Consider the following 12044-nt stretch of genomic DNA (forward strand, 5'->3'; position numbering starts at 1 on the left):
CATTAGCTTATTTAATCCTCACAACAGCCCTTCTAGGTAAGTACTGATATTGCCACCATACCACAGAGAGGTAAATGTATTGCAAACAAACACTGCAGAGAACATTTTAAGACATTACGTGCAAGTCATCTTTAGAAACGAAGTTTAATTAAACTTGATTTGATCCTTTAACTTCTTGACTCTATTAAATTCTGATAGGCAATTAAAAGCAACTAAATTCCCTCGCCCCTTACTACTTAGCAAAGAATTATATGAGCTCTTTGCCATGAAGTTAATTTGTTCAGACATTTTCTGGCATATATATGAATCTAAAAAATAATCTGGAGAAAGTAATTAAAGACCACTTTCATACTTATTAAAGATTCTTCTTGTTTTAGCTGTGCTGTTCATTGGAAAAATATTGAAAAGTTAAGCATTTATTTCTAAAAAGTGATCAGTGTAAGTGGCCAGGTTTAGAAATGCTAACAAAGTCACTACTTCATCAGTAATAGAATTAATGTTGTACTGAGTTACCAAGACAGTTATCCCAACTCTCCACTTATTTGTTAGGCACAATTTCATATGTTGTAGCCTATGAAATTTATTTTATTGATTGACCACAAATTTCCCCTTATCTCCTCTACTCCAGATCCTCCATGAAATGATGGAAGAAATTGACTATGATCATGATGGAACCGTGTCTCTGCAGGAATGGATTCAAGGAGGAATGACAACGATTCCACTTCTTGTGCTCCTGGGCTTAGAAAATGTAAGCATTTCCACAGAGAAGGGTGGCCTGGTGGTGAGTCAGTGGGGCTCTCTATTACACATTTTGATTACAGATTGATCTGACCATTTTCTACCATTAAGCATGCAGTGAGTGCCTGGAACTTTTAATAAGTATGCCATGGTGCAATTTGACAGTAACTCCTTGTGTAGTAATACTTGCCACATACATATTGATTCACTTTAGGTATTACTTTAGGATTAAAAATATATTCTCTCTCTTTTGTTTTCCTCTATTTAAAGTGCAATGTAGTGTTTTTAAGTTACTGACTTCCTCATATTATCTAAAGCAAGAGACTCTCCAATATGATTGTATTTTGCAGTTCTTGTGGTGCTTCATTATTTCAATGTTCCTCCTACCTATAAAGGTAATCTATTTTATTGAAAACTGATACTTGGAGGAGGCAGTTAAATATCTCCAGTGGTTTAAAGATTAGGGGTGCAAAGTTTAGGGGTGACTTTTTGCACCAACCTATGTAAACATAAGTTTTTCTTGTATCAGCAGCAGCCTGGTTCTCATTCCATGCCTGTCAAAAGTTTTCTTGGAGTAGTTCCTCTAGTTGCAATTAAATACCATTGTGAAGGAATAAAATAAATCAACCTAAGATGAGAATGTAATATAATAATGGCTTTGAAAGAAAATCTTGCTGACCCAGACTTGAAGCAGATTTCAGTTATTTTTATTCTAAAAATCTGCTGAAATCTATAGTGGATGCCAGATTTTTAAATCAGCATTAATAGTTAATGCAATAATTAGATATACTATGTATAGAATAATATGTCTACTTAATTTCAAAGAACATTAGGGGTGGAAAGAACAATGAAATTGTAATATTTAGAGTTTTAAGGTGGAAGACCATAGTATTCACCACTTTGCTGCCAAACCCAAAACTTTTCATACTTCTTATTACCAGCTAAAATATTTTTACAGATTCAAGACTGTATCATAGTTATTCAAGACACCAAATTTTTAAAAGTCATTTCTCATGATATCTTACTGTCTGTGTTTGTGAAACATATGAGTGTATATAAAAATATGTTGACACATATGGGTTTAGGAATATATAAATGGGCTTTAGGAACATACAAATGAGCTGAGGGTTAAGGAATATGTATAAGTTTAGGAATAAATAATGGGCTTCAAGAGATTACCATTTGTCTTCTTTTTTACCTGGGTCTTCAAATTTCTTCTAAACTCAGTTGAAGCTTACCTTTCATGAGGCCCATGGGATCTGAGACATGGTCAGAGGATGGAAAACAATAAAATACTAATAAGTGACATATGGAAAATTACCCTTAAACTAATTTATTTAAACAAAATATAATATATATATTATTGTTAATAGGTATATAGTTCTACACTTAAAACTTTTGTGAAATAGTGTTTCCTTGTACCTGAAGTTCTTATACTATACATAACTGAGTATTTTTTTATAATACCATGATATTTGTCTCTATATTATCAATATTTATTTAACTGTTCATGTACCTTCTGACAAAAAGCATTATGTAAATCAGACTACTGGGAGAAAACAAAAGAAAAATTGACAAAATGTTGACATTTTAAGGTTTAATGTATACTTTATCCTGAAAAATTGTTGTCAGATAACTTTGGCCAGGAAATTCCAATAATAATGGTTCCCTAGAAGGACATTTTATGTTTGTAAAGCTGAAATTTGTATATTCTAAGCACTTATGGAAATTCTAGGATGAGAGAAGGAGGGAAGATGCAGGAATGAGCAAGTAAATCATCTGGTAGTCGAGGATGGGATAGAAAAGTGCGGAAAGGGACAGTCAGTTGCCCGTATTTTAAATGTCGCAAGAGATTTTTTGAAATGATGATGTTTTTCTTTGGAAACTACTGCTGATACATTATTTATCATTTAATTTATAAATGTAGATATTTGTGAAGTTATAAAAATTATCACAGGTAATAGAGTCCACAAATCTATACGATTGAACTCAAAGTATTTTAAACCAATATAATACCTCATTAGTTTCTGGTGTAGTATTATTTAAATTGTAAGGCACTTCTATGCATTTAATGTCATTCTATTAATCATACATAATTTACTTTCTAATAGTATTTGTAAACTTATTTTTTAAGTTTTTAGTAAAAAGGGAGTGTCTGGAGTTAAATAAGGTAAGTCTAAGGTTTTATGATAGCAATCAGAGCTGTGTTACAGAGTTGTGTTCCCAGTGATGGCCGCTAGATGGCAGAGGCACATTATTTAACCTTAAGAGACTGCCTTAAATCTGAGATTAGATTCCGCCCCCCACCCCATCTCTGTAAAGAACAACTTTAAAAGAAGAAATTTCCCTTTTCTTTCATTTTTGTGAAAAAAATAAGCCACCTACATTTTAAGCTGTCTTTTAATAAAATGTATAAGCCATAGAATCATGTGTAATGATCACAAAATACAGCATCTATTTGTTAGAGCTGTTGAATTCTAAGGCATGGTAATTGTTTTAAAAAGCGGGAATGACACCAAGACAACTGAGTGATAAGAGCCTTTTTTAGTAATTGAGATTTACTTCCTTTCTGTAGGCAGTTAATGTGTTACATTATTACCTGTAGAGAATTTGATCCATGAATCTATCCCCTCACCTTTGCTTATTTAATTGAAAAATCTAGATACTGCAGTTTGAAGTTGGCCATTTATTGTGAAACTTGTCTTGTTAGGTTGTCCTTACGTTATTGTCTATTGTCAATTATGAGCTCGGGGAGTAGGTTCTAACTGATAGTGCACGTAAAATACCACAGTGTATTTGAAAGTGACTGTGGTGTCCTAGCCAAATTACACAGCAAAGGAAGTAGTCCTGGGAGAGTAATCTTCACTTCTAATGTAAGGCACAACAGTTACGATTTCAATGCAATATATTTTTCTCTACCAACAGCAGTTTAAAAACTAGTCTATTTTAAAGAATATCTGTTTTTGTACAAAAATCAGAAATGGAGTTGATGGGGACCAGATTCTATACCAAATAGTAGAGAGTAAGAGCCATTTCTTTTCTCTTAGAAGAGGCTCTACAAACTTTACAAAATACAAGATGAGTGGGTCAGAAATGGTATAGAGTGTTAGTGTCTCTTACATTTGAAGGAAAATTGAGAATTTGGATGGCTTTGTGATTCTGATTACCACAATAAAAATTTATACCTGAGACTTATTCATTCTTCCTTCAGAATTCATCTCATTGGAGAATTGTTTTTTTTAAAAAATATCCCATGTAACTAAAACACTTTTTTTGTTGAATAACTTTATATAGAGGTAAACTCTGTTCCAGTGATTGGAAACTGTCTGCAGAGGGAGAGATATTAAGTAATTTTGGCTATGGGGCCATAAGATCTCTGCCATAACTGCTAAACTCTGCTGTTCCAGCACAAATGCAATCACAGAAATTACGTAAATGAACCAGAAAAGCTGTGTTTTAATAAAACTGTATGTGCAAAAACAGGTTGCTGGCCAGGTTTGACTCAGTGCCATAGTTTGCCAACCACTCATCTATTCTATCACCAATTTCTCAGATTAAAAAACAGAAAAAGTTTTAATTTATTTTAATTCATTCGGAAGAAAGGAATCTAACACCTTTTACTTGGCACAATCAGACAACCACAGCAAGACATGAGGACTAATAGAAAGCATAGGAGCAGTGAACATCATCAAATTGATCAAATAACAGACACTACCTCTGTTATTAACTAACTAGGTCATTTTTATGCCAGGCAGTTGCTCTCTCTGGAAAAATGAGAAGTTAGTCAAGAAGAGAATTTAGTGTTTCCTAATACTCTTTCAGTTCGAACATTCCTTTTCCTGCATGAACAAGATAATAATGCTTCAATTTCTGAAATCTCTAATTTTGGATCGTTGTTTAATTTTTTCAAGGAAAATTCCTGAATTTATATTATAGGGAAAAGAGAAATGTACATTTAAGCAGTAGACTAGCTTGAAATAGCGATACCTTACCTTAACTTGTTATTGTGGATTGTTGTACCCAAATCTAGCCTGCATGGTTTCTGGATGGTTTATATTTTGGTCTCACTATATGTGTGCAAAAAATCCTGGTCTTCAATTCTTATAGGTCATTTAAACTTTGCCTTTGATTGAGATTGTTTAAGACACATTTTTTACTTGGCTCTCAGTAAAGTAACATGCAATGTGTTCTCTGATGAAATTCCTGAGTGATGGAGAATAGAAGACAATGTATTATATTTTGGGAGCTGATGTTCAGCACATCAATTTTTAAAAGTTTTTAATTTGGTTAAGAGTTTTTGTTCTGTCTATACTTTGCTCAATGTAGAAAGCAGTTACAAAACTAGGTGAATGCAAAAATTCTTGAGATTCCAGATTGTGTCATTTAAGAAAAATGACTACGTGGTGTAACCTGCTGTTGATTTTCCATTTGAGCCTCAGGAATGGCAGGTGACCTTACAATGTGTGGTCTGGAGATGAAGAGTTGATGACAGCTCCACTCAGAATTTTAAAACTTTTCTCTGCATTCTCTTTGCCCAGGCCTAATAGAGCTCATCTTTTTGTCTAAAAGAGAAGTTCCGGCCGGGCGCGGTGGCTCACGCCTGTAATCCCAGCACTTTGGGAGGCCGAGGCGGGAGGATCACGAGGTCAGGAGATCGAGACCATCCTGGCTAACACAGTGAAACCCCGTCTCTACTAAAAATACAAAAAATTAGCTGGGTGCAGTGGCGGGAGCGGAGGCTGAGGCAGGAGAATGGCGCGAACCCGGGAGGCGGAGCTTGCAGTGAGCCGAGATCGCGCCATTGCACTCCAGCCTGGGCGAAAGAGCCAGACTCGTCTCAAAAAAAAAAAAAAAAAAAAAAAAAGTTTCTTTCACATTGTGATAATTTTTTTTTTGGACACCTTGGACAAAAAGTAAGGTAATTTGATGTTCTTTGTTATTTAATGAGTTGGAAGTAATTATTTGTAACATTAACTCTTCTCTCTCTCTCTCTCTATATATATATGTTAAGTCAGTTGAAACATAGGTGTGGGGAGAGAAGCATGTGGGTTAGGACATCAGTGAAATTTCTCCTTGAGGTCTTCTGAAAAAAAATTATTTATAGCAGCCCTTGTTCACTTGAACATTTTATGTGATCTTGGAAGTATTTATGGAAAAACTAAAGCTTTAGAATCACTAGGATAATGATTTTTATTTATGGAAAAACTAAAATTTTAGAATCACTAGGATAATAGGTTTTAAAAGTTCTGAAGAGCAATTATTTCCTTTGAAACATCCATTTGCCTTCTAGGCAACTAAGAGTTGGGGAAAAATGTAAAGTTCCTTCTCAGCATGGAGTAGCCTAGGATTCATTAAACATTTCTCTGTCATAAACACAGACCTGAACAGCTTCATTACAATACACAATGTTATGTCTGGTGATGAAAAAAGAGCAATTTTAATGAAATAAAGTGAAATTTTAGGTATCTTTCTCAATTCTTTTGGCTGAAAATTGGGATGTTACACAACGCAACCCAAGGAGGGTAATAATATTTGCTGTTTATATAACACCCATCTTCTGAGAAACCAAATTAACTTCACAGGCATTGTATAATGAAACCTCACACCACGGCCTGGAAAAGGGAAGTGGGTACTTTCCTTTCATTAGAGAGGAAAATAGGAAGAAAGGTGAAATGGCTTATTCACATTTTCATAGTAGGCTAGGAATCAAGCCTTTCTGGATGCCCTGCTTATTTTTGTTTTATAAAAAATAAATTCCCTTTTTTGACAAAAAATATATATTTGCAATGGAAGTACTAATAGGAATGTGCTCTACTGGCTGATAGAACATAAGGGACAGATTCTTCCCCTCCCCCATTAAGTTTACAATCTAAGTAACATAAACAAGACAAGGCATGAAAATATAGAGTTGGAGTATAATTTGCACTGCTGAGAAGTAATTGGCTCCTGGTTTCAATTTCTTCTCTTAAAGAAGTCACATACATATTTCATCCCTTGCATATTTTGGCAATGTATCCAGCTAAGAGCTATAAAGCCATTTAATTTGTTTTTTGGTAAAGCATTTTATGCCTGGATAATGGATTTGTACATCAGTTGCAGCCTGTAACATGGCTAAGTGTTCTGATTGACAGAACACCCACGTTCAGACTTGTTTATTTTTTGATAAGGAAAATGCCAGCTAACTTACTCCATATGTGCTCTTCAAAGGATGAAGCTTATTCACATGTAATGTACAATCATTTAAAAATAAAATGACAAGAATTACAAGAACAGTAATACATACGAAAATTAGATTTTTGTCCTTTTTATTTAAAAATGTTTTTAAGTACTTAGCTACTACTTTTAATTTTTAAAATATTAAGTTTTTTAAAAATTACAACCCCATATTTAACCTTTCCACATAAGGATGTTTAAATATTATTTGAGGGGATATAAATTTTAAAATATAGACAGTTTTGAAAATATAGCAAAGTTAAATATATAAAGTAGTCTATTCACGTGATAAAGCTACTAGAAAGCTATGACTCACCCAAACCAAAACAGGAAATTCAGATTAATACGAAGCCTATTTCTTAGGTTTTGAAAGAAAATTGAAACACCTGTGTTTTCTGAAATTTTCTGTATGACACCTGCGTAGCTGTAGTTGTTGAGACTTTGTTAGCCCCGTGTCAGAAAGGTAAATCTGAGCAATGTCAAGAATTGTAAAGGGTCCAGAATTTACCCTATTGGAAATTAACGTGTTAGCTTGCCACAGTTTTATGGATGATGACAGAGGACACGAGACTCCTGAGTCAGAGACAAGGGACTGTTATTCACAGCAAAGAAAGCAACAGGGGCTTCACGTTTGAGTTCACCTTGCCTCCAAAATCTCATGGGAACGACAGAGTGGGACCCAACTAATGATTGTGCACAGCATCAAGTTTTGGAAACCCTGACTTAGGAAAACTAAATGAATTATGATGTGTAGGAAACAAACCCATTTAACCTTTGCCTACAAGGGAATGATTACTTTTATTGTATTGTAAGTAGAGTAAGCAAACTGGCCCTCTCCTCAGGAGGGAGACATGTCTCTATTGTCCAAGGCTAGGCTGTTTGTTACTCAAACATCTTTGAAAAGATAGTCTTAAGAAGAAAAAAAAAGAAAGAAAGAAAAGAAAGGACAGTGCTTCTGTTTCCAAAACATGAAGAAATTCAAGAGACCCACCGAGAATTATCACCCAGGAAGCATTTCATTAATGTTTCATGTTATGATGCAAATTTGACATTTCTGGTTCTAATGTAAGAATTAGTTACTATAGATTTTCTCTAGTATTACAAATCTGGTGGTTTATCCCTTGACTGGGAATAGGAAAGGTAGTTAGGAGCATTATTATTAGTATTTTATTATCAAGAGAAACAAGACGATCTGAATATATTTATATTGTCTCACTACTACAGGAGTAATGTTAATGCCCAAGCACTTAAAAGATGCTCAGAAATTATTAGGTGAATGTGTTCCAAGAAATATGACAACTTGGCTAACCTGAAAAGTTATGGCAAATAATGTTTTCAATAGAATACCAATAAATGTTAATATGTTTGATATAATTTGGTGATTAGACTACAAAAAGTACATGTTAATGGAGAAAATGATGGTAGCAAAAGTAATAATATATAATAATTTCATTTAATATCTTGACCTTCTTGTAAGGAGTTCAAGAAATTCCTAAGCATCATATTATTTCATTTTATTTTAATCTTGAACAATGCAGCTGTGATTAAACACCTACAGGAGTAGCTATTATGATATAGAGAGTTTTACTGAGAAGAGAAAAAAATAAAGTGTTTTGCTGAAGTGGGAATTAATTTAAACCCAAGGTTGTATTGTGGCAAATAACTGTAGTGATTGTTATAAATATAAATATTAATACAGTTTTAATATTTTTACCATCTTTCTGTGAGATTTAAACTACTTATATTTTATAAGGGGGGTAAACAAAATGGTATCATAATTAAATCCTTTAAAAAGTTTATCTTTTAAAATATACTATTTGTGGCATACTCAATATATTAATATAAATTGGAATATAGTATAAGGACTCCTCGAATGAAGCCCTAGAATGTCACCAATAACTAACCTTTTAGTATTCGTTTTCCATTCCATCCCATTTCTCTGCCACCTTACATGACCTGATCACCATCAGGAATTTTGTGTATTACTACCAGTAAGCAAGGGTTAATTATGTCTTTGCAAGTTTTTATCAGGCTGTTCCACTGAAGGGTGTTTTCTCTTTCTCTTCATTTATTTATTTGTTTATGGAACTGTGCTAAGGATAAAGTATTTAAAGGAGAGGCAATCACGTCCCTGATCCATTTGGCAGGTCATGATGATGGCTTGGGGTACGCTGTTGAGCTGTTAATATTAGACAAGACTTTGTGGGTTGCTATAGCATCGGTGATTTGTTAGCAGTATCTCATTTCACTGGAGCACATGTGTTTTTCTAAAGGCTCTGCGGTGATCTTGGAGAAAGTCAGGGATGAAATAACAGATTGTCTTCAGATGCTTCAGTCCAGCTCTGAATTTTATTGGCACTTACATCTTTCACTGTTTATTTCATTAAGTGAAATCTGTTTCTCTTACGTCCCATGCAGAACGTGAAGGATGATGGACAGCACGTGTGGCGACTGAAGCACTTTAACAAACCTGCCTATTGCAACCTTTGCTTGAACATGCTGATTGGCGTGGGGAAGCAGGGCCTCTGCTGTTCCTGTGAGTACATTTGCTCTGCCTGGACATCATCTCCTCAAGTGAGGAAAGGTCGATTTCATGGAATAGTCTTATTTGTAGATGGAGACCTAAAATTTGATCTGGACTGTCTCTGTACATGTAATTTATATTTTCCTGTAGTGTGTTTTGGAATGTTTAGGTTACTCTAATTTCTTCAGTTTTGGAAAAACCTACCCTTGGAAAAAAATGAAGGACATTTTCCAAGTCTTCAGCAATTTTCTTTCCACTGTAGTTTAATTTATTCATGTTTCCCATTTCTTCAGGGATTATTTTGAATATTTCCACTAGTTTTTCATACTTACATCTTATTCATATTCGTCCCCCCCTCCCCACATGTTAGTCACTTTATTCACATGAACATCTTATAATGAGTTGATTCCTTTGGGTATTTTGTTTAAGTTACATTAATTGATTAAAAATAGATTTGCATTAAAATTAAGAAATCGCAAGATATACGAACTAATTTTACACCTCAAGCCTATTATTTTTAATGCTAACAGAAAGAAAGTCTTCATATATGGTTAATAGATATTGAAATGCAAAGCATTGACGATTAATGAGTTGTGGCCATTTTACAAATTTCAGTTCACCCATCTTTGCAATTTTCATTTTATTCTGTTAACTCAGGTCTGCCAATTAGAATGTTCTTATAGTGTATATAACAGTTAGTTTATAAAATCACCTAAGTAATTTTAAATCTACAGCATATCTACCTGAGAAAATTTTACAATCCACAATAGTCCTGATAAAGAGGAGTAGATATTATACCCACTTCATTTAAGTTCTCCATTAATCCATCAATTTATCTCTCCCCAACCTTTTCAGCTTGTGCAAAATTACTGAAACTGTCAAGTTCATTAGACACATTCCATTTTGTGCCTTTAATTAAATCTAATTTCTTACCTGGCTTCCATACTATCCATGGTTTATAGGTTTTTTGTTTGTTTGTCGTTAGCTAGCAGCTTCTTTGGTAATATGTTTGAGAAGTTCCTTTCTCTCAGCTGTATTATATGAAATTTAATACCATGTTTTAGTGCCACATATGCATATGATTTCTGAACTATTTACAAATTTTAATAAAGTTATCTGAAATTTGCCATGTGTAACATAGTCTCTGACAGCTACGTTTGAAAGGTTAGTTACATGTTAGTTACACTAGAACATTCTCCATATACAAAGGAAGTACTTTATTTTTAAAATTCTATTATTTTTAAGAAAAGGAATTTTTGTGGTAGAGTCTGTTAATAAGAACACATAAAACAAAATGATAGGTCTCAAATAAGATGAGTGATATTATATGAGGAATGAGAATTTTGCTCGTAAGATTTTACTGATTAGTGTGGTGAATGCGATACTCAATATTATTTTTAATATGGAGGAGAAGAGAAAGCATGTTTTCTCCCTCATGTTGTCAAAGAAAATCACAGATATGAATATTCTGGAAGAGTTTTACTATATAAATATTATGTGGATTTAGTGTTTTTCATTTTAATTTGAGGCAGTGGTTAGTTTTTTGTTTTTGTTTTTATTGAGGAGGCTATATGGTTATTTTTAAGTATTGTGTTATATATTTATGCATTTAGAACCCTTCATCTGGAACCAACATTTTATTAAAAGAACACATGTAATTGACCCTAAATCAGATTCAGACTCAAACCATAAAGAATTTGAAGGTGCCAAAAATGTATGTCTTGGTTTTCTGACTCATATTATATATATACATAGATACATATATTTGCTTATGTGTATGTATACATTTGCATAGTAACATAAATTTTTGCATATGTATACAATATGCTGCCCAGCAAAGGCTGTTGCTTTTGGACAAACGATGCCATGATAGCAAGTGAAGGATGAACTTTTACCAAAGGCCTGGCATGTATGATGAAATCTATTCTCTGGAAATAGACTAATCAGCCGTTTAAGATTTAGGTAAGAGACAAAATAGCATAAACACATGGGCTTTTATTCCCGTACCCACCAGCTGCTCTCATGCCTATACTTTGTAAAATATAGATCTCTGCCTTCTAGCAAATGACACCAAGCCATTTGGCAGTCATCAATTTGTCTTTAATATTTTTGTCATCTGGGAATTATTGTGAAAAATTTGAGTGAGGACTGATTTAATTAAGCATTTCCTGCTATGCCGTGATAGAGGAGCCTTGGTTTTTCACATGCATAATATTTCCTGTACTAATTGGCCTTTTATATTCCATGGTAAAAACAGTCGACTTGGACTTCTCCTTGATGTGCCTGATTGGATTGATTAGGGAGCAGTGGATATGAAATGAGGTTCTGTTAATATCATTCTTTCTCTATAAAATTACAACCAGGACCAGGATTAGCTCTGAATTTGTGTACCTGTTTCCCTTCAGTTTGCAAGTACACAGTCCATGAGCGCTGTGTGGCTCGAGCACCTCCCTCTTGCATCAAGACCTATGTGAAGTCCAAAAGGAACACTGATGTAAGTTTGTGTGCATGCTTGCTTTCTGAAGGTGGCCATTATGTGGTGTGTCTTCTTATCACAATGATGTCATTC

General features: G+C 33.9%; 1 protein-coding gene across 13 annotated transcripts in view; it reads left to right on the forward strand.

Annotated features, from left to right (window-relative positions):
• The window catches only part of DGKB (diacylglycerol kinase beta), a 799436-nt gene that overhangs the window by 261990 nt on the left and 525402 nt on the right, over positions 1-12044 (forward strand). For all 13 annotated transcript variants that reach the window (XM_055272542.2, XM_055272541.1, XM_055272544.1 and 10 more), the window contains 3 exons: positions 629-748; positions 9370-9487; positions 11881-11969. In XM_055272542.2, the coding sequence (XP_055128517.1) occupies positions 629-748; positions 9370-9487; positions 11881-11969 (327 nt within the window). The remainder of the gene's footprint in view (positions 1-628; positions 749-9369; positions 9488-11880; positions 11970-12044) is intronic.

Source organism: Symphalangus syndactylus, chromosome 3, assembly GCF_028878055.3.
Source record: "Symphalangus syndactylus isolate Jambi chromosome 3, NHGRI_mSymSyn1-v2.1_pri, whole genome shotgun sequence".
In the NCBI taxonomy this organism is placed as follows: domain Eukaryota; kingdom Metazoa; phylum Chordata; class Mammalia; order Primates; family Hylobatidae; genus Symphalangus; species Symphalangus syndactylus.